The following is a 24196-nucleotide window of genomic DNA, read 5'->3' on the forward strand; positions in this document are numbered from 1 at the left end:
TGGTTGCACAATGTTCAGCACCATTTGCAACGACTCATACTGACGCAGTCCATGTCCAAATGCAGCAAGACCTGGACAATATCCAGGCTTGGGCTGACAAGTGGCAAGTAACATTTGCACCACACAAGTGTCAGGCAATGACCATCTCCAATGAGAGAATATCCAACCATCGAACCTTGATGTTCAATGACATTACCATCATTGAATCCCCCATTATCAACATCCTGGGGGTTACCATTGACCAGAAACTGAACTGAACTAGCCACATAAACATTGGCTACAAGAGCAGGTCAGAGGCTAGGAATTATGCGATGAGTAAGTCACCTCCTGACTCCCCAAAGCCTGTCTACCATCTACAAGGCACAAGTCAGGAGTGTGGTGGAATACTTCCCACTTTCCTGGGTGAGTGCAGCTCCCACAACACTCAAGAAGCTTGACACTGTCCAGGACAAAGCAGCCCGCTTGATTGGGCACCACAACCACAAACATTCACTCCCTCCACCACTGACACACAGTAGCAGCAGTGTGTACCATCTACAAGATACTCTGCAAGAATTCACCAAGGCTTCTTCGACAGCACCTTCCAAACCCACGGCCACTACCATCTAGAAGGACAAGGGCAGCAGATAGATGGGAACACCACCACCTGGAAGTTCCCCTCCAAGTCACTCACCATCCTGACCTGGAAATATATCACCGTTCCTTCACTGTCGCTGGGTCAAAATCCTGGAACTCCCTTCCTAACAGCATTGGAGGTGTACCTACACCACCTGGCCTGCAGCAGTACAAGAAGGCAGCTCACCACCAGCTTCTCAAGGGCAACTAGAGTGGGCACTAAATGCTGGCCCAGCCAGTGAAGCCACATGCCATGAGTGAATAAAGAAAAATAACATTTTGTTTGTTACAAGCTCCAATAATTCCTTGTTTTATGCTTTGTCCAACAGTATAACTACTGTTAGGGGCTTATAAGCTCTTCCCACCAGTGTTTTCTGACTTTCGCTATTCCTAATTTCCACCGATACTGATACTACTTCATGATCTTCTGTGGCTAGCCTCATTCTCACTTATGTCCTTATGTCATCCTTTACTATCAGTGCTACCTCTGCTCCTTTGCCATTCTATCTGTTTTCTGAACTGTTGTGTACCCTGGAATGTTTATTTCCCGATCTTGATCACCTTGTAACCATGGGTTATTGCAAAAAATAAAAGTTCATGGGGTAACATATTGGCATGGATAGATGATTGACTCGCTAACAGGAAACAGTTGGCATGAATGGGTCTTTTTCTGGTTGGCAAGATGTAACTAGTGGTGTGCCACAGGAATCGGAGCTGGGGCTTCAACTTGTTACAATTTATATAAATGACTTGGATTATGGGACTGCAGGTATGGTTGCTAAATTTGCTGATGACACAAAGATAAGATGGTAAGATGTGAATAGGACATAAGGAGGCTACAAAGGGACATAGATAGGTTAAGTGAGTGCATAAATACTTGGCAAATGGAGTATAATGTCGGAAAGTGTGAAATTGTCTATGTTGGCAGGAAAAATAAAGCATATTATCTAAATGATGAGAGATTGCAGAGCTCTGAAATGCAGAGGGATCTGGATGTCCTCGTGCATGAATCACAAAAGGTTAGTATGCAGGTACAGCAAGTAATTAGGAAAGCTAATAGGATATTATCATTTATTGTGAGGGGAATTGAATGCAAAAGTAGGGATGTATGCTTCAGCTATACAGGGCATTGGTGAGACTACATTTGGAGTACTGTGTACAGTATTGGTCTCCTTATTTACAGAAGTATGCAAATGCGTTGGATGCAGTTGAAAAGTTTACTAAACTAATATCTGGAATGGGTGGGCTGTCTTATGAGGAAAGGCTGGACAGGCTAGGCTTGTATTTGCTGGAGTTTAGAAGTGTAAGAGGCGACTTGATTGAAACCTTTAAGATCCTGCAGGGTTGATGTGGAGAGGATGTTTCCTCTTGTGGGAGAATCTAGTACTAGAGATCACTGTTTAAAAATAAGGGGTCGCCCATTTAGGACAGAGATGAGGAGAAATTTTTTCTGAGGGTTGAGAGTCTTTGGAACACTTCCTCAAAAGGTGGTGGAAGCAGAGTCTTTGAATATTTTTAAGGCAGAGATAGATAGATTCTTGATAAGCAAGGCAGTGATAGGTTATTGGGGGTAGGCAGGAATGTAGAGTTGAGATTGAGTTGAGATCAGCCATGATCTCATTGAATGGTGGAGCAGGCTCAAAATGTCGAGTGGCTTACTGTTGTTCCTAATGCATATGTAGATAATTCTGGTAGCCAGGATGTATAGGAATACCATATAACTACGAACCTTTGTTGGAAATTCTTTCATCACCATGACTTTTCCATATGACGCTCAAGATCATATTGCTTGATATATACCACAGATAAATTGTTCTGATGAAGGGTCATACGGACTTGAAACATCAACTGTATCCCTCTCCGCAGATGCTGTCAGACCTGTTGAGTTTTTCCAGGTATTTTTGTTTTTGTTCTAAATTGTTTCGAGCATGTCCACAACTTCCTGTACTTCATATGAATTAAACGTGTAGAACTTAACAGTTTTTGTATCAGAAATCTTGTCTCGTTTGGACGTGTGATGCAAGCAGATTAATTTCTAAATCATTGAGGGTGTCACTTCATATGTATTTCTCTTTTGTTTCTCTCTCTCAGTGTGGTTGGATTGAATTTTGATTTTCTGGCACTTAATCTGACCGGTCACATTGCATATGGAATGTTTAACATTGGCCTCTTCTGGATTCCATATATTGAGGTAACATTTAATTTAGCCTCTTCATGAATACTGAGAACTATTATTTCAGTAAATGTTCATTGAGGAACAGTGAAGGACATGGCCAAGTTACTGAAGGGGGGCATTACCACTCTAACAGAAAACCCATTCAAAATGTTAACCAGAGGAATTCCTAGCCCCTTAAACCATAGAATCATACAACTCAGAGGCAGGCCTTTCAGCCCATCTTTTGTAAGTCCACTCCCCCGCTCCTTTAACCACGGTGGTAAATTTGTTCCATACCTCTGCCATCTTGCAGGTTAAGTTTTATTCCACAGCCATATTCTGGGCATATCCCTATCAGATTTCAATTGGTAGTATGTTAAAGATTGTCATGTGGAGCAGTCCTCTTACATTTACTAAATGTTGTTGTCGAGATTTAACTGCAGCACAGATCACGACAGACAGTTTGTGATATGGCTCTGGAGCCTTCATTCCTGTTCACAGCATTGTATAGAACCAATTACAAGAAGTTAAGATAGGTTACCCACTTGGTGCGCTGAGCATTCTTCAGAAACATCATGATCCCACTCATTCCTTTCTGTGTAAGATTAGTTTTGGAGTGGAGGATTGACTGTTTGAGCTAGTTCAGTTTAGCTTTGGATCAAAACAGACTACTGCAGATCTACAAGCTTTATACAATGTAGAGTGAGATCATATGGGCATTGCCAAACAGTATTATAACACTTATTATAATACTCTGAAGAAGGGTCATACGGACTCGAAACATCAATTCTGTTTCTCTCTCCACAGATGCTGTCAGACCTGCTGAGTTTCTCCAGCATTTTCTGTTTTTTTTTCAGTATTATAATACTACTTGTATATACATTATCCTCTATTACTTTTGTCCCAGCAATCCTCAGGTTGGTTTACACACATACAATGTGTAAAGAATGCATTGCTTTCTTAACAATTATCTTGGAAAATAGGGAAGTGACAGAGATGTTAAGTACATGTTTTGTTTTCTACTGTGAAGACAGATGCACAAAAAACATTCCGGAAGCAGTGGGGAACCAAGGACCTAGTAAAAATGGAAGAACTTTCGGATATTCGTATGAGTTAAGAAATCGTACTGGAGAAATTTGACATATCCCTGGGCCTGATGGGCCTACACCCCAAGATTTTAAGTGGTATTATATCGCTTCCACCACTTTTCCAATAATGCATTCCAAATCATCATAACAACACTGTTTAAAAGAGAACCTCTCATCTGCCCCTAGTTCTTTTGCCAATCACCTTAAAATCTGTGTCCTCTGGTTAATTACCCGCCCTCCAGCCACTGGAAACAGATTCTCCCTATTTATTCCATCGAAACCTTCACAATGTTGAACACGTCTCTTAAATCTCTTAACTTGCTCTGCTTTAAGGAGAACAACCCCAGCTTCTCCAGTCCCTGCATAACTCAAGCCCCCTCCCCATGTTATCCCAGTTTTATAACTTGTATCCACACTTTCCCTTCATCGGCATTTCCATAGAATTTACGGGTTAGCCATTTCAGCAATGACTTTTTATTCTGATCCCATTCAAAACTTTGCATGAAAATGTTTTTGTTCTTCCATATTTATTCAGCATCCACATGCAAAATGGGATGTTGTTATTCTACTTACATCAAGAACAATCCAATAAGCCATTTTCAAACCATAATGTTTAAAATCATCGCTTCTTGCAACCCTTTTTAAAAAAAGACTTTTTAAGCAAGATTTGATGCCACTTTTCTTCTGTTGCTTCTGATGTCTGTTGTCCTGCCAGCATCCCTAATTCTGATGCCCTCTGTTCTCACGAGTGCCATCATTTCCTCCCCTGGTGTCTTTCATATTGTCCAACAATGTGGCTATAGGTCCAACTGCTCCAAATCAAGATCATTGCCCAGTACAAACATAGGACACTTCAGCCTTTGTGCAGCGAACAATCTTCAATATCTAGGCATTAGTTACAGCCAAAATCTCAGCCCTTCCAAGAAAGTGTTCTACGTTTGCCACAATGACCTGGTCAGCTAGAAATCCTGCTTGACTTGCAGCTGGAGAAAACAAAAATTACAGTGCTTCCCCACCTCATCTCACATTCCAGATCTGCCAGTTCATTTGCTGCTGCCATAGCCCATACTCAAATTCCTCTGGACAGGAAGGCAGTCAAGATGGATCGAATCCTGAGCCAGCAGGTAGACCAAGTCTCCCAAGCTTCAAACCGCTGTTGGGTAGACTTACCCCAAGGTATCCTGGAGCAAGGCCACCACATTTAGGCAAATACCAACTACACTACACTTAGTGCCCTTCATAAAGCCTGGTAAGCAGCGAGTGCCAGGTATGGTAGTCCTGACTCTCTGAAGACGAAGCACCAATGGAGATTAAATGGAAGATGCTATTAGAAGGTGGGCCTTGGTGGATTCAAGGGTAGAAAACTTGCATTTATAAAGCACCTCAACGTGTCTCAATGTATTTTACCACTGATGAACTTTTGAACTGTAGTTACTTGAAATTAAGACATCATGGCAGCTGCCTTGTGAGCAGCAAGATCCCATAAATAACAATGAGACAACCACCAACTAGTCTGTTCTATTTATTGTGGCTGAAGGATGAATATTGGCCAAGCTATCAGAAGATCTTTGGGAGCTTTCACGTTTATCTGAGAGGGCAGACAGGGTTCAATGTCTCATCTACAGGATAGTATCTTTGACAATGTAGTGCTTCCTCAGAATGGCACTGGAAAGTCAGACAATACTTTGTGCTCTGAGATCGATCCCTACATGTGAGTAGATTGTGAATGGGGTTCCCCTTCTGGGTAGATACATAGATTTGACCATAATAGTGGCTCGGCAGCACCAGTACTGACCGAGCTGGCCGAGTACTAAAGGACATAGCTGCTAAACTGGGTCTGTGGCAGGTGGTGAGGGAACCAACAAGAGGGAAAAACATACTTGACCTCATCCTCACCAATCTGCCTGCCACAGGTGCATCTGTCCATGACAGTATCAGTAGGAGCGGCCACCACACAGATGTTGTGGAGGTGAAGTCCTGTCTTCACATTGAGGACACCCTCCTTCCTGTTGTGTGGCACTACCACCGTGCTAAATGGGATGGATTTCGAACAGATCTAGCAACTCAGGACTGGGCATCTGTGAGGCACTGTGTGCCATCAGCAGCAGCAGAGTTATACTCGAACACAATCTGTAAACTCATGGCGCGGCATAGCCCCCACTCTACCATTACAATCCAGCCAGGGGATTAGCCCTGGTTCAATGAAGAGTGTAGGAAGGCATGCCAGGAGCAGCACCAGGCATACCTAAAAATGAGGTGTCAACCTGGTAAAGCTATATTGGTCAGCTAGATTTGGGGGCCAAACAGCATAAGCAGCAAGTGATAGACAGAGCTAAGCGATCCCACAACCAATGAATCAGATCTAAGCTCTGCAGTCCTGCCACATCCTGTCATGAATGGCAGTGAACAATTAAACAACTCACTGGAGGAGGAGGCTCCAAAATTATTCCCATCGTCAAAGATGGGGGAGCCCAGCACATCAGTGCAAAAGATGAGGCTGAAGCATTTGCTACAATCTTCAGCCAGAAGTGCCGAGGGGATGATCCATCTCGGCCTCCTCTGGAGGTCCCCAGATGTCAGTCTTCAGCCAATTCAATTCATTCTACGTGATATCAAGAAACAGCTGAAGGCACTGGACACTGAAAAGGCTATAGGCCTGACAATATTCCGACAATAATATTGAAGATTTGTGTGCCAGAACTTGTCGCACCCATAGCCAAGCTGTTCCAGTACAGCTGCAACGCAGCATCTACCCGGCTATGTGGAAAATTGCCCAGGTATGTCCTGTACACAAAAAAGCAGGACAAATCCAACCCAGCCAATTACCGCCCCATCAGTCTACTCTCGATCATCAGTAAAGTAATGGAAGGGGTCATCAACAGTGCTATTAAGCAGCACTTGCTTAACAAAAACCAGCTCACTGATGCCCAGTTTGGATTCTGCCAGGGCCCCTCAACTCATGACCTCATTACAGCCTTGGTTCAAACTTGGACAAAAGAGCTGAACTCCCAAGGTGAAGTGAGAGTGACTGCCCTTGACATCAAGGCAGTATTTGACAGTGTGTGACATCAGGGAGCCCTAGCAAAACTGGAGTCAATGGGAATCGGGGGGAAAACTCTCCACTGGTTGGAGTCATACCTAGCACAAAGGAAGATGGCTGTGGATGTTGGAGGTCAGTCATATCAGCTCCAGGAGTTCCTCAGGATAGTGTTCTCAGCCCAACCATCTTCAGATGCTTCATCAGTGACCTCCCTTCCATCATAAGGTCAGAAGTGGGGATGTTTGTTGATGATTGCACAATGTTCACCATTCATAACTCCTCAGACACTGAAGCTGTCCACGTCCAAATGCAGCAAGACCTGGATAATATCCAGGCTTGGGCTGACAAGTGGCAAGTAACATTCACGTCACGCAAGTTCCAGGCAATGACCATCTCCAACAGGAGAGAATCCAACCATCGCCCCTTGAAGCTCAATGACATTACCATTACTGAATCCCCGACTATCAACACCCTGGGGTTACCTTTGACCAGTAACTGAACTGAACTAGCTCTATAAATACTCTGGCTACAAGAGCAGGTCAGAAGCTAGGAATCCTGTGATGAGTAACTCACCTCCTGACTCCCCAAAGCTTGTCTACCATCAACAAGACACAAGTCAGGAGTGTGATGGAATGCCCCTCACTTGCCTGGATGAGTGCATGTCCTACAGCACTCAAGCTTGACACCATCGAAGACAAAGCAGTCCACTTGATTGGCACCACATCCACAAACATTCACTCCCTCCACCACCGATGCACAGCATCAGCAGTGTGTACCATCTACAAGATGTACTGCAGGATTTCACCAAGGCTCTTTAGACCACACCTTCCAAATCCACAACCACTACCATCTAGGAGGACAAGGGCAGCAGATTGATGGGAACACCTAATCCTGGAACACTCTTCCTAACAGCACTGAGGATGTACCTACACCACATGGACTGCAGTGGTTCAAGAAGGCAGCTCACCACCTTCTCAAAGGCAACTAGCAATGGGCAATAAATGCTGGCCCAGCCAGCGAAGCCCACATTCCATGAATTAATAAAAAAAAGCTGACCAGTGAGGTTGAGTCAGTGACCTGACAATGGTGTTTAAGAGGCAGCTTGACAAATACATGAATAGGATGGGAATAGAGGGATACAGACCCTGGAAGTGCAAAATGTTTTCGTTGACGGGCAATATGATCGGCGCAGGCTTGGAGGGCTGAAGGGCCTGTTCCTGTGCTGTACTTTCCTTTGTTCTTTGTTCTTTGAAAGGAAAGTCAAACCAGTTGAGGTTGCATCATTTTGAAGAGATTTACTGTTCTGCACTGACCTGGATGAGACTTTTGGATAATGAGCAACAGATCATGTAACTATTTACAGTTGGTTAGTGTAGTCGATTTGTACCTGATTCTGACAGAGTTCTGATGTGATTAAGACCTGAGTTTAATTCCAAGTTATACTGTTAATTTGATTGTCATGAATGTGCTAAATCTGTAAACCTGCTTTTTCAGAAACAGTTCCTGAAGTGTAACCCTGGTGGGGTGAACCCAGTGCAAGGCAGTGATGTCTTCTTCAGCCTGCATGCAGTCCTATTAACAATGCTTACAATCTGTCAGTGTTGTTTATATGAGGTCAGTCCATCTCCAGAGAAGTTTGTTACTTTTGATTTCAGAATTTATAGCACTGAATGAGGCCAATGGTTGGTGCACGAGCTGCATTCTCCTTGTCCTTTCCCTGTGTCTGGTCACATCCTATTCCAATTCCCTTTCAAATTCAGTCAGTCTCTCACTCAGCCTCTTGTGGTACAGTAAAATTTTTTCCATTCTAACAGCACTGTGGAAAATTTTACTTCTAATTTCCCTTTCTTTCTTAGGTAAACGCTGAATCTTTTCCTCCTTGGTATCAATTCTTCAAATAGCAATAATGATCTCTTATTATTTATTCACTAACAACCTTTCAGTATTTTGAAACCAATGCCCTGGCCCCCATTGCTCTCTTGGAGGATGAGCTCTAAATGTTCAATGTTTTTCATATCTCTTAATTACTGGTAAAATTTGAGTGAATCTTCACTATCTCTTTTCCAAGGCATCTTATCATGGAGAGTCTAAAACTCTGCATAACACTCAGAAACCTAACCAATGTCCATTCAAACTCCGCATCTTCTCCTTGTTTTATATTCCATGTCCTCATATAAAATACAGTATCCCATTTTCTACCTTTTAAATAGACATTAAGGAATCACAGCAACAGATCTGGGACACATCATAACACCTCCCACCCACAAACATTCACTCCCTCCACCACCGACATACAGTGGCAGCAGTGTGTGCCATCTGCAATATGCACTGCAGAAACTCAACAAGGCTCCTTTGACAGCACCTTCCAAAAATACAACCGCGACCATCTAGAAGGACAAGGGCAGCAGATAGATGGAACGCCACCACCTGGAAGTTCCCCTCCAAGCCACTCACCATCTTGACTTGGAAATATATTGCTGTTCCTTCACTGTCGCTGGAGCTCCCTCCCTAACAGCACTGTGGGTGTACCTACACCACATGGACTGCAGTGGTTCAGGAAGGCAGCTCACCACCACCTTCTCGAGGGCAATTAGGGATAGGCAATAAATGCTGGCCTAGCCAGCAACGCCCACATCCCATGAATGAATAAAACAAAACACCATTTGCCCCAACTCTCTGCTTTGTTTCGTTGGCATTTCTCTGTCTAGGCTACTTCACTTTCTTTGATACCATGTGCCTTTATCTTTGTAAGAATTCTCTTATGTGGCACCTTTTTAAATACAATATCCAAGTATTCCCTTCATCTATCCAATGATCAAAATATACAAAAGGCCTGGCCTTTACAGATCTTTGTTCCCGATTGCAGGGAATGTGGCATACTGCTACGTTCTGGACCTGGTTCTTTCAAGTCCTTTGCTTTTGACATTTGCAAGCTGTTTTGTTCAAAGTCTTTGGTTATGGTAATGCCTGACACTCTCCTGTACTTTTGTCTCACAGAGAGGGGAGCAGAAAGTGTCAAAAGTTACTATTGGACTACTGGTGGCTGCCTGGCTTTTCGCTCTTATCACCTTGTTTGTGACTATAGCTGACAAAATCACGTGGCTGCAGTATCTCTACTACTTCTCCTACATCAAACTTGTAATCACACTCATCAAATACATCCCTCAGGTAGGTAGTGGGGTGAGGGCCTGCACAGCACTGTGTAGGGGGTGGTTCGCACAGTGCTGGGTACAGCACGGGCTGGGGGGAGAGGAGGTAGGAGGTGGTCTGTAGAGCATATACATAAGCGAGAGGGTTGGTGACTTTTGTGATTCTGCCCAATGTTGGTGGGTGTGGGGAATCCTGCAGCCCCTCGGAGTTACTTTCTTTTTTCCCAGCTATAACTTTTCCGAGGCTTCGGATGTACAGCAGTATGAAAATGCTGAGAGGTTTGACCCTGACACTGCCGTCTGGGACTTGGCAGTGATCTAAAGAATGATTGAAAGGATTCCTGTTCAGGAGAAGCTGGATTCACCAACCTTTACAAATGGACAGAGTGCTGATATCAGCATCACTGATCCCAGTTACTTTGCTGCCTTAAAGCTTTGGGCTGAGGGAAAAGGTTGTGATCTGTTGATGCATTAATACCATACAAATCAGAAAAACTCCAGCTGCTCCATCAGGCCTGTCCTGCACCATGATACGTAGTATCGTAACTGGACAGTCCTTCCCGCCCCTTCAAGCAATCCCATGGGAGAGACAAAAGGAGTAAGGCCCAGGATTAGTAAGGGAAAAAATACTCTGGAAAATTCCCCTCTGATCCCCTCAGATGAATTCAACCTTGGGGATCGCACGGATCAAATTCTATCTATAAAGACATTTAACTTCTATATAGTTTGATTTCTGTGCCAGTCAGGAAACGGTTCAACTCCAGCCCAACCAACCTGCAAAGTGTTTCAAGTGTCTTCTGTTTAATTGTTTTTGTAAGTGATGTTGATGTCATTAACTACTGATTGTAACAGTGTTTCACTGACTCTCTCTCAAGGCCTACCTGAATTATCAAAGGAAGAGCACAGTCGGTTGGTCCATTGGCAATGTGCTGCTAGATTTTACTGGAGGCAGTTTCAGCATTGTGCAGATGTTCTTACAGTCTTATAACAATGGTAATCGCTGACCTGACATGGGAATGAAATATTCACTCTGGAATGGTTGAATTTATAAATGGTCATGCAGTGTGTGTGTGTGTGTGTGTGTGTGTGTGCTGGGATGAGAGACCTTTAAATACTGGCTGCTCATTTGCCATCCCCATTCTACACCATAAGCCCAACGGAAAATCCCATAGCGCCTCTTCTAGTTACTAGGTATCTAATCAGTCCATGCTCTTCCCCATAACCTTGTCATTTTTCCTTGCAAGTATCTATCCAATTCCTTTTGAATCTTATGTTGAATCTACTTCCACAGCCTTTTCAGATAACGCATTCCAGAAAATGACTCAGTGTTAAAAAGTTATCTCCCCTCTAGTTCTTTTGGCAATTATTTTAAATCTGTCTCCTCTGGTTACTGACTCCTCTACCACTGGAAACAGTTTCTCCTTATTTACTCTATTCAAAACCCTTCATAATTTTGAACGCCGCTATTAAATCTCCAGTCAACCTTCTCTGCTCTAAGGAGAACAAGCCCAGCTTCTCCAACATTCCACATAATTGAAATCCTCATCCTTGGTCCCATTCTAGTAAATGTCCTCTCTAAGGCTTTGTAACTCTGTTCATGTTTTCTCCCCAATCTGCGTAGTTAGAGCCAGATGCTGCCACACTTGTCACCTTTACCTTGGGGAGACAGTGGCGTAATGGTAATGTCACTGCACTTGTAATCCAAAGGCCCAGGCTAATGCCCTGAGGACGTGTTCAAATGCCACCACGGCAGCTGGAATATAAAGCTAATCTCAGTAATGGTGACCATTAAATTATAATCAATTGTTGTAAAAATCCATCTGGTTGTCCTCTTGGGAAGGAAATCGGCCATGCTTATACCTGGTCTGGCCTACATATGACTCCACATCCACGGTTGTGTAGCTGACTCTTATCTGCCTCGTGCAATGGCCTAGCAAGTCACTCAGTTCAGGGATAATTAGGGATGGGCAGCAAATTCTGGTCTTGTCAGTGATGCCCACATACCATGAAAGAATAAATAAAGGACATAGCATAAGAAATAGGAACAGGTGTAGACCATTCGGCCCCTCGAACCTGCTCCACCATTCAATAAGATCATGGCTGATCATCTTGTGTTTCAATTTTCACATTCCCATCTAATCCCAATGACCTTAGATTCTTGTGAGGCAAGGGAATCAATCTACCTCTGCCTTAAAAATATTCAATGACCCCGCCCCCACCACCACCTGAGGCAGAGAATCCCAAAGTCACACAACTCTCTGAGAGAAAAAATTTTGCCTCATCTCTGTCCTAAAAGGGCGACCCCTAATTTTAAAACTGTGGCCCCCTAAACCTGAACTCATCCACAAGAGGAAACATCCTTTCGACGTCCAGCTTGTCAAGACTGTTCAGGATCTTATATACTTCAATCAAATCATCGCTCACTCTTCTAAACTCCAGTGGAAACAAGCCCAGTTGTCCAACCTTTCCTCAAGGCAATCCACTCATTCCAGGTATCAATCTAGTAAACCCCTTGTGAACCACCTCCAATGCATTTATATCCTTAAATAAGGAGACCAAACCTGCATACACTATTCAAGGTGCGGTCTCACCAATGCCCTGTATAACTGAAGCATAACATCCTTACTTTTATGTTCAATCCCCCTTGTAATAAAGGATAGCATTCCATGAGCCTTCTTAATTACTTGCTGTACCTGCATACTAACTTTTTGTGACTCATGCACTAGAACACCCAGATCCCTTTACACCTCGGAATTGTGCAGCCATTCTCCATTTAAGTAATACTCTGCTTTTTTGTTCTTCCTGCCAAAGTGAACAGCTTCACATTTTCCCACATTAAACTCCATTTGCCAGATCTCTGCCCACTCACTCAACCTATCTATATCCATTTGCAACCTCCTCATTTCCTTTTCACAACATACTTTACTACCTATCTTTGTGTCATCTGCAAATTTAGCTATGTCTTCACTCCCCTCATCTAAGTCATTGGTGTAAATTGTAAAAAGCTGAGACCCCAGTACAGACCCCTGTGGGACTCCACTCGTCACATCCTGCCAATCAGAAAAAGACCCATTTATGCATACTCTCCGCCAGCCAGCCAATCTCCTATCCATGCTAATATGTTAACCCCTACACCATGCACTTTTATTTTCCGTAATACTCTTTGATGTGGCACCTTATCAAATGCCTTCTGGAAATCCAACTACAGTAAGACTACAGGCTGCCCTTTATCCACTGTGCATGTTACTCCTTCAAAAAGCTCCAATAAAGTGGTTAAACATAATTTTCCTTTCACAAAACCATGCTGACTCTTCTCTATTGGCTTGAGCTCTTCTAAGTGCCCAGCTATAACCTCCTTAATGATCGATTCTAATAACTTCCCACGACAGACGCCAAGCTAACTGGTTTCTGTTTCCTGTTTTCTGCCTCCCTCCCTGTGGATTATATTTGCTACTTTCCAATTTGATGGAACCTTCCCAGAATCCAGCGAATTTTGGAAAATTAACACCAGCACATTGACTACCTCATTAGCCACCTCTTTTAAGTCCCTAAGATGTAGTCCATTGGGATCTGGAGGCTTGCCAGCCTGCAGCTCCATTAATTTGCTCAGTACCATTTCCCTAGTGATTTCAATTTCACCAAGTCCCTTTCTCCCGTTCAGCTCCTGATTTGCAGCTGATTAACACTGACATCTGGATGCTGCTGTGCAATAAATGCTCCTGAAGCAGCTGCCCTGAGTTGGATGCAGTGATCCAGGAAGCCGCTCACACTACCTGATCGGTGACACATCATCCTTCCACTACACTAATATTCTTTCCTAAATAGTGAAAAGCTGGGAATTGTGAGAAAGCAGAAAGACTAAGGGGTCCAAGAACAGGAATGACAAAAAGCTAATGATCATGTGTAACATTTAAAATTAAGAGCAGAAGAAATAGGAGCTGGACCATGTAAAACTATGTTGATGCTATCTGATCATGCTATGATTTTTTTAAGTGCATTGTTAAGACTTCTTTAATATTAGATTCCAGCAAATCATAATTGGTGAATGAAGTTCAACACAAATGTGAGGTAGTACATTTAGTAGAAGAATAGGGAGGTCACTCATACTTGGAAGGTGGCAGTCTAGGTGAGGTAGAGGAACAAAGGGATCTTGGAACACTAATACACCAATCACAAAGTTCTGCCACAGGTTAACAAGGCCATAAAAAGCAAAGCAAGCAGTAGGCTTTATTTCTAGAGGATAGAATTGAAAAATAGGGAAGTTATGCTACTCTTGCATCGAATCTTGGTTAGAGCAGACTTAAAGCACTATGTGGAGTTCTGATCACCATATTATAAAAAGGATATAGAAGCATTGGAGAGAGAGCAGAGAAGATTTACTAGGGTGTTTCCTGACAAGCTGCCTCTGTCCTTCTTTATAGTTCATCAGGAGGATGATAGGCAGCACAGCTCTATTTCTTGCCAAGACGGTTGTTTTCTTGGGTCTAGATGTGAAATGCAGGCTGGTCCAGGTCTACATTTTAACATTTCTTATTGGTTGAGATTGGACCTGCTCAGACTGAAATTATGAACAAATGTTTAATTTTCATTGCAGATGAATGGTTGCTGATTTTTGGAGACACAACAAAGTTTGGGCTTGGATTGTTCTCAGTTCTGTTTGATGTTTTCTTCATCGTGCAGCATTATTGTTTGTACCGACACAAGCCTGGCTACAGGTTACTGAATGCAGATAACTGAGTCTGTTTCTGCACAACACATCAAAACACTGGTTGGCTCTGGCAACCGTTCATTGGGCAAATTATAGTTCACAAGAACTGAATGCCAATAACAATTGTGAATGAAACAACTCCACATCACTCAGTAAAGCCAAGGTGCTGCTTACTCTTTTTAAATGGAAGACATGCAAGTGTCTGGTTTCCAAGGTTTCAACTGTTACAAAAGCTCCAATTTCTCCTTCGGAAGCAGTTGAGTCTTTTCATTGCAAAAATGATGTTTCTGTTGGATCCACCATCACCCCCAAGGCCCAGACTATGATCCATCAGCCCTGAGATTACTGTGATCCAAGGAGAAGGTCATCATCCGCTTGGACCAACTGCCCTGACACCCACCAATAATGAGCAAGGCTGCAGACTTGCCAGCGTTACCCACATCCATGGAACATATTTTTAAACATATGCAGGATTTCTCTTAAGCCCATAAAACTCAGAATAATGTTGCAATGAAAATGTAATTGATTCAAAGCATAAGTAAGCCATCATGTGAGGTTCTGCCTGAAACGTTAAACCTGTTCATTTCCACAGATGCTGCCTGAACCTGCTGAGTATTTCCAGCAGTTTTGTTTTAATTTACTTGAACTGAGCCTGCCCCCTGTAATTTTAAACTCTCATCCAGAAATTAGACTTGCCTCTCTCTTGGTGCTAATAGGAGTGGGGATGGTCAAAGAGGTTCTTGAGTTAAAATTTGTTGCTGGTTCATTCATGGAATCATATAAAAGGTTACAGCCTGTCATGTCCGTACTGGCCCTCTGAAGCAGCAGTTCACCTAGTGTCACTCCCCTGGCTTTTCCCATATCCCTTAAAATTTTTCCTTTTCAGATAATGATCCAATTCCCTTTTGAAAACTTTGATTGACCCTGCCTCCACCACACTCTCAGGCAGCGCATCCCAGACCCTAACCACTGGATTGACCCTGTCTCCACCACACACACAGGCAGTGCATCCCAGACCCTAACCACTGGATTGACCCTGCCTCCACCACACACTCAGGCAGCGCATCCCCGACCCTAACCACTGGATTGACCCTGCCTCCACCACACTCTCAGGCAGCGCATCCCAGATCCTAACCACTCGCTGTGTGAAAACGTTTTTCTTCATGTCGTCATTGCTTCTTGTGCCATTCGTCTTAAATCTGTGCTCTCTATTTCTCGATCCTTCCACCAATGGGAGCACTTTCTCCCTATCTATTCTGTTCAGGCTCCTCATGATTTTAAACACCTTTATCAAATCTCAACCTTCTCTTCTCCAGGGAAAGCAGTCCTGGCTTCTCCAATCAATCTACATAACTGAAGTTCCTGACCTCTGGAACATTCCGTAAATCTTTTCTGCACCCTCTCTAATGCCTTCACATCCTTTCCTAAAGTGTGGAAAACCAGATGCAATACTCCAGTTGAGGCCAAACAGTGTTTTATACAGGTTTAACAAAACTCCCTTGATTTTGTACTCTATGTTCCTGTTGATGATGCCCAGGATGCTGTATGCTTTATTAACCACTCTCTTAAGCTCTCCTGCCACCTTCAATGATTTGTGCACACATACACCCAGGTCCTCTGCTTTAGCACCCCTTCTAGAATTGTACTCTTTAGTTTATAATGTCTCTGTGTTCTTCCTACCCAAATGAATCACTTCACACTTCTCTGCATTAAGTTTTGTCTGCCATTCCATCAATCTGTCTGTCCTTTTGAAGTTCTACATTATCCTCCTCACAATTCATAATTCTTCCAAGTTTCATATCACCCATAAATTTTGCATTTGTGCCCTGTACAACATGGTCTAGGGTCCTAATGCTGATCCTTAGGAATTCCACCACAAATAGTCGTTTGGTGGTACAGAACTTGTGTTGCTGAGTAAAGAGTCATGCTATCGAAGCTTTTTGTCTTGCCCTCATCTGGACAGATACTGCAGTACAAATTGTTGTTCCCATTACAATTGGTATTCTCGCAAATCTGTCCTGATGAGTACAAGATGAAAGACTTCAGCAGCATGTCTTTTTTTCAGCATTACTCCAATATAAACCTTCCTCCAGTCTGAAAAGCAAACATTCGCCACTACTTTGTTTTCTGTCCATCTGCCAATTTCATATCCATACTGCGAATGCCCCTTTTATTCCATGAGCTCTAACTTTGCTCACGAGTCTTGTGCAGCACCTTATCAAATGCCTTTTGGAAGTCCACATACGCCACACCAACAGTGTTGCCGTCATCAATACTATCTGTCACTTCATTGAAAAGCTTAAGCAAGTTAGTTAGTTAGCCCTTAACAAATCCATGCTGGTTTTCCTTAATTAATTCGCAGTTGCCCAAATGACTATTAATTTTGTCCTAAGTTATTGTTTCTAAAAGCTTCCCCACCACTGAGCTTAAACTGACTGGATTAGCTTTTCTTTAAACCTTTTTTGAACAAGAGTGTAACATTTGCAATTTTCCAGTCCTCTGGCACAACCCCTGGGTGTAGGGAAGCTTGGGTAAGAAAGCCGAGGTATAGAAAGTGCAGGGATGAAATCAAAAAGGAAATTAGGGAAGCAAAGAGAGGCCATGAAAGAATATTGGCAAGCAAAATCATGGAGAACCCAAAGATATTTTATCAATACATTGAGTTAGAGGATAACGAAGGAAAAAGTGGGGCCATAAAAGACCAAAAAGGTAACCTATATATGGAGGCGGATGATGTGGGTATGGTTATTAATGAATACTTTGATTCTGTCTTCAGAGAAGAGGGGACAATGCAGACATTGTAGTTGAGGAGTGTGAAGTATTGGATGTGATAAACATAGGAAGAGAGGAAGTATTAAGCAGATTTGCATTCTTGAAAATGGATAAATCACCAGGGCTGGATGAAATGTCCCCCAGGTTGTTAAGAGAAACCGGGGAGGAATAGCGGATGCTCTGACCACCATTTTCCAATCCTCACTGGATACAGGTGTGCTGAGGATTGGAGGACAGCTAACGTCGTACCTTTGTTTGAAAACAGAGAGAAGGATAGACAGAATAATTACAGGCCAATCAGTCTAACGTCAGTAGTGGGCAAATTATTGGAATCAATTCTGAGAGACAGGATAAACTGTCACTTAAAGGCAGAGAGTAATCAAGGACAGTCAGCATGGATTGGTTATGGGAAGGTTGTGTCTGAGGGTAGTGCATTAAATGTGGTCTTTATGGATTTTAGCAAGGCTTTTGACAAGGCCCCGCATGGCAGACTGGTTTAAAAAAATAAAAGCCCATGGGATCCAAGGGGATGTAGCAAGCTGAATACAAATTGGCTCAATGTAGGGAACAGCGGTTAATTGTTGATGGGTGTTCTTGCGAACGGAGGACTGGTATCAGTGGGGTTCCACAGGGTTCAGTACTAGGCTCCCCAGCTTTTTGCGGTATAAATGATTTGGACATAAATGCAGGGGCCATGATCAAGAAGTTTGCAGATGACACAAAAATTGGCCACGTGGTTGATAGTGAGGAGGGAAGCTGTGGACTGCAAGAAGATATCAATGGACTAGTCCGGTGGACAGAAAAGTGGCAAATGAAATTCAACCCAGAGAAGTGTGAGGTGTTGCATTTGGGGATGTCAAACAAGGCAAAGGAATATCCAATAAAAGGCAGGGTACTGAGGGGTGTAGAGGAAGTGAGGGACCTTGGAGAAAATGTCCACAGATACCTGAAGGTAGCAGAAATAAAAACAGAAAATGCTGGAAAAACTCAGTCAGTCTAAAGAAGGGTCATACAGACTCGAAATGTAACTGTTTCTCTCTGCACAGATGCAGTCAGACCTGAGTTTTTCCAGCATTTTCTGTTTCTATTTCAGATTTCCAGCATCTGCAGTATTTTGCTTTTATCTGAAGGTAGCAGGACAGGTTGTTAAGGTGGGTAAGAAGCCATTTGGTATCCTTTCCTTTATTAGCTGTGGCATAGAATATAAGAGCAGGGAGGTTATGCTGGAACTGTATAAAACACTAGGCCACATCTTGAGCATTGTGTGCAGCTCTGGTCACCTTATTACAGAAAGGATGTAGTTGCATTAGAGAGGGTACAGAGGAGATTTATAAGTATGTTGCCAGGACTGGAAAATTGCAGCCATGAAGAAAGGTTGGATAGACTGGGGTTGTTCTACTTGGAACAGAGGAGGCTGAGGGGAGATTTGATTAAGATGTACAAAATTGTAAGGGGCCTGTATAGAGTGGATGGGTAGGGCCTATTTCCCTTAGCAAAGTGGTCAGTGACTACAGGGCATAGACTTACCACCCTCACTCTGGGGTGGCGTTTGGTCTGATCCTACACTTAACACATTGACCTTGTGGACAATCTATGCTGCATCTCGGGTGGTTAGCCCAAGTTTGGTATATTTTTGGACTTTCATTCACTCTATTGAATCCACAACTTCCTTTTGTACAGATTGCTGCCTCTCTGAAGCTTCTTAATTTTTGTTTACATTTTCAATTTACAGATTATAAGTACAACTTGTCGAATTAAAATAAATCTTTTTCTTAATAAAATCTGACTTGGCTTTTGTCTGCTGCTCAGAGATATGGAAACTATCTTGTACTGTTCCCCAGCGTTGCTGTTTGTAGCCACATCGATGTTATCATTGTTTCAAGATTCTGCAAACCTACCATGACAATCAGCCCCAGCTCCAGCTTTGCCTCAATCAGAAGCCTGGCAGGCTAATTACCAGCCCTGAAACATTCTCTTCTTGGTGCCTGTAATCCTATCCAAGCTTTAAGAGCAGAGATGCCTGCCTAAAGTGGGCTTGTGAATTGATGGAAATCGGTGTTATGAACTGAATGGATCTTAGGATCGAAAGGAGATTGAAACTTTCCATGGTGGGGCCAAGAAATCTCCCTTATGCCCCACAAGGAAAATCTTGATCTCCTGGTACAGACACTTTGGCAGCTGGTGGCCACTCAGTGCCCATTTTGGGGAGAATGGCAGTAGACCAGCAGTATTTACATGGAGTTGGGCCATGAGATTGGCTGATGATTTCCTGTTCACTGCAGGAGACTAAGTTGGCAAAGTAGTTTCTCCCCTGAAAAGCATTCATTTTCCCTATAGTGTTTGTATTGCTCAAAGGCAAAAAGATTGGTTTGAGAGAAACTTGCAGATGTTGAAACATTCAAAGATGACTGAGTGAGGCTCTTGAGTTTGATATGGTTACAGGCAGTTGTTTAAAGTGAGTCATCCTTTAACCCAGGCATCCATCAAGTTCAAATTTATAAAAGGATGTGGATTACTGGTTAAAACTCTATTAAATGGGAATGGCACTGGTGTGGAACCTCAAGGGAGTGCTGAAAGTTTGGTGAGCTGAGGGAATCTTAAATCTCTTTCTAAAAATCTAATTTAACATTTAACTGCAAGTACTGTTTAAATTCTAAATGTCATCCAGGGGCCTAAGCAGGGAGATAGAACTTACCCACTGGCAGCAGCTGTAGATAGTTAATTAAGGAAACTAGTTTGAACTGTTTTTTTTCTGTACTGGGGCTCAGCTAGTCCCTATATTGCCGAGCATATAAATTCAGACATTCAGTGCAGCCTCAACAGAGTGCTGAGAATTCAGTGAGTTGAGGGAGTTTGGTGAGGAGGGGAGAGAGGTACTCCTTTGCTTTTTCTATCTTTTTCGCCTTGTAGAATTCAGTTCTTGTGCTACCACAGGGGAAGAAGCTAGCTGTTTGTTGAGTATCTGGTGAGTGGTTAAGGTCTATTCTATTTTTAAGTTTTAAAATAGTACAGTTGGCAAAGTAGTTTCTCCCCTGAAAAGCATTCATTTTCCCTATAATGTTTGTATTGCTCAAAGGCAAAAAGATTGGTTTGAGAGAAACTTGCAGATGTTGAAACATGTGGTAAGATTAACAAAATACCTAAGTAAAATACCCAAAGTACCTAAATAATTGAATAAAATAATTAATTAAATCACAAAGATGGCAGGGCAGGCGATGTGTCAAATGTAAAGAAAATGTGTTTTTCTGATATTACTGTGGGATACTGTGAGGCAGGCTTGTGGGGGCTGTGTGCATGTGTGTGTGACCAATTTAATTAAACGGAAGACAGTCAGATTGCAATGTTTAAATCATCAGAAAGGGGTTAGATGTAAAAGCAGGCATTTTGAAGTGGAGATGGACAAGCTAAGATGGGATCCCAGTAGATACAGCGTGAATAGGAATTTGCATTAGGAGATAGGTAAGGAGTTGGATTTTTAGCTGTTGAATTTCAAAGAGACATAACAGGAAGTTTTATAACTGGCAAAGATCATAAATAAAGCAAAGTTATTAAGTTTATTTTTCCTGAAAGTGATTGCCATAATGACGACATAAAGATTTTTAGGTTCTGGGAAAGATAACTTTCAAAAGAAGGTTAAGAACAATGGGTTTAAAAGATAAAGGGGGAGAAAATATATTTAAGGAAAGAATGAAAACTGTATGAGGTGAGCGGCCATGTGAGATCTTGAAGAGTGGGCTGTGCAAAGAAAGACCTGTGAAAAAACAGCCTCTAGCTGCCCCAGAGGAGTGTTTGATTGTCCCAGAAAGCAAGGCGTTGTTACAAGCCTTGGATTTCCCTTATAGCAACAGTGGGTGCCTTGTGGTGATGTTACTGGATGTTTTATAGATTAAGAATCTATAGAGACTCTTGCCTGAGAAAGGGTTTTTATTTGTGAGTCTAGTTAAGTAGGAACCTTTTGAGAAATGTTATAAGACTAAATTTTACTGTGTAACTATAATCCTGTATGGTTACGTTTTCTTCTGTTAATTAAATATTTTAATTTCATACTTAAAATCTCCAGAAGTGGTAGTAGAATCCTTACTTCTGACTTCAGTACACTTACTTTCTCATAATAAATACAAGTTGAAAAATTGTTGTGATAGCCTGACCAAGATTCCCTTTGGGATTATGTCAGCTGGGCAAATACCACCTGCCATATCGTAACACATGGCTGCAGCATATGGGAGCTCCTGGATACTAGTATGATCCAGGACAAGCACATCTGCAGTAATTGTCTGCAGTTTGAGGAGCTTCGGCTCAGAGTCATTGAGCTGGAGGCTGAGCTGCAGACACTGTGATGCATCAGGGAGGGGGAAAGTTAAATGGACACTTTGTACCAGAAGGTGGACACGCCCCTTAGGATAGGGTCATCTGATTTTGGAAGTGTTCAAGGACAGGAGGGTATGACTGTGGCTGATGCAGGAAAGGAGACCCAGAGAGCAGGAGTTTCAGCCTCTGTAATTGTCCAATAGGTTTGAGGTGTTCTCAGCTTGTTTGGATGAGAGTGGGGGCTGCAGGGTGGATGAGCAAACTGACCATGGTACAGGAAACCATTCAAATGGGGGGAGCAAAAAGGAATGTAGTGGTGATAGGGAATGTATAATAAGGGGGAATGACACTGTTCTTTGTAGCAAAGAGCGAGAGTCCAGACAGCTATGTTGCCTGCCTGGTACCAGGGCTCAGGACATTTGCTCAGGGCTGGAGGGCAATTGGCAGTGGGAGGGGGAGGATCCACTCATCATGGTCCATGTAGGTACCAATGATATAGATAAGATGAGGAAAGAGGTTCTGCATAGGCAATATGAGGAGCTGGTCATCAAATTAAGAAGCAGAATCTCAAAGGTAATAATCCAGAGATTATACCTCTAAACCACATGCAAATTGGTTTAGGGCAAATAAGATTAGAGAAATGAATGCGTGACTCAAAGACTGATGTGGGAGAAGTGGGTTCCGGTTTGTAGGGCACTGGCACCAGTATAGGGGAAAGTGGGGGCTGTACCATTAGTATGGTCTACAACTGAGCAAGGCTGGTGCTGGTGTCCTCGGGAGCTTCATAACTAGGAAAGTAGAGAGAGTTTTAAACTGAATAGTGGGGACAAGGAATCAAATTTGGGAAGATGTGGTAAACCAGAGTAGAGACAAAGCAAGAGAGAAAGGTATTAATATGGGAAATGATTAACAGACTGTTACAGGAAGGGACAGAGAGTACAAATCTAGGAGTAAATCAGCAGATAAGGCTAGAGGTTACAAAAATAATAAAAGGACAAAACTAAAATCTCTGTATCTGAATGCACATAGCATTTGAAACAACACAGATGAACTGATAGCGCAAATAGAAATAAATAAGTATGATCTGATAGCCATTACAGAGGCATGGTTACAGGATGACACATTGGAACCTGAATATTGAAGGGTATGTGACATTTAGGAAGGACAGGAAGTTAGGAAAAGGTGGAGGGGTGGCTCTGTTAATTAATGATGGTATTAGCACATTAGAGAGAGATGGCCTCAGTTCAGGAAACCAGGATGTAGAAACGGTTTGGGTTGAGGTGAGAAATTATAAAGGCAAGAAGTCACTTGTGCAAGTGATTTACAGGCCCCCTAATTGTAACTACACTGTAGGACAGAGTATAAAAGAAGAGATAATTGGAGCTTGTCAGAAAGTATAGTGATAATCATGGGGATTTTAATCTACATATAGACTGGAAAAATCAGATTGGCAAAGGTAGCATAGATGACGAGTTCATGGAATGTCCTTGGGATAGTTTCTTAGAACAGCACATTCTGGAGCCAACCAGAGAGAAGGCTACACAAGACCTGTATTGTGCAACAAGATAGGATTAATTAATGACAAAAACAGAATTACCTGGAAAAACTCAGCAGGTCTGGCAGCATCGGCGGAGAAGAAAAGAGTTGACGTTTCGAGTCCTCATGACCCTTCAACAGAACTAAGTAAAAATAGGAGAGGGGTGAAATATAAGCTGGTTTAAGGTTGGGGGGTGGGGGGGGCGGCGGTGGTGGGGAGCAAGGGTCATGAGGACTCGAAACATCAACTCTTTTCTTCGCCGATGCTGCCAGACCTGCTGAGTTTTTCCAGGTAATTCTGTTTTTGTTTTGGATTTCCAGCATCCGCAGTAGTTTTTTGTTTTTATCTCTAGGATTAATTAATGATCTTTTCACGAAGGCATCCTGAGGTAGCAGCGATCATAATATGATTGAATTTTGCATTCAGTTTGAGGGAGATGAGTGGGTCCAAGACTAGTGTTTTAAACTTTAAAAAGGGCAATTATGAGGGCATGAAAGCAGAGCTAGCTAAAGTGAACTGGCAAATGAGGCTAAGGGCAATTAGGGATGGGCAATAATGGCCTAGCCAGCAACACCCACATCCCATGAATGAGTTTTTTAAAAGGATAGTTCAATAGAGATGCAGTGGCAGACTTTTAAAGGGATATTTCAGAATACACACAATGGAATTTTTCTTTCTCATTGGAATATATCTAAGCTCCCAGATATATATATATATATATATCCTCCTGACCCATCACCCGTAGTTAACTAATGAAGTTAAAGACAATATCAAATTTAAAGAAAAAGCATATACTTGCACAAAGATAGGTGACAGGTCAGAAG

General features: G+C 42.6%; 1 protein-coding gene across 2 annotated transcripts in view; it reads left to right on the forward strand.

Moving 5' to 3' along the window:
* The window catches only part of ctns (cystinosin, lysosomal cystine transporter), a 56765-nt gene extending 41115 nt beyond the window's left edge, over window positions 1-15650 (forward strand). The window contains exons 7-11 of one of the 2 annotated variants that reach the window (XM_078555535.1): window positions 2707-2806; window positions 8393-8512; window positions 9896-10066; window positions 10923-11040; window positions 14642-15650. In XM_078555535.1, the coding sequence (XP_078411661.1) occupies window positions 2707-2806; window positions 8393-8512; window positions 9896-10066; window positions 10923-11040; window positions 14642-14784 (652 nt within the window). In that variant the 3' untranslated portion in view covers window positions 14785-15650. The remainder of the gene's footprint in view (window positions 1-2706; window positions 2807-8392; window positions 8513-9895; window positions 10067-10922; window positions 11041-14641) is intronic. The other variant, XM_078555536.1, reaches the window with a different exon arrangement.
* The last annotated feature ends 8546 nt before the right edge of the window (window positions 15651-24196 follow it).

The sequence above is a fragment of the Cetorhinus maximus genome, chromosome 13 (genome assembly GCF_964194155.1).
Source record: "Cetorhinus maximus chromosome 13, sCetMax3.hap1.1, whole genome shotgun sequence".
NCBI classification, from domain to species: domain Eukaryota; kingdom Metazoa; phylum Chordata; class Chondrichthyes; order Lamniformes; family Cetorhinidae; genus Cetorhinus; species Cetorhinus maximus.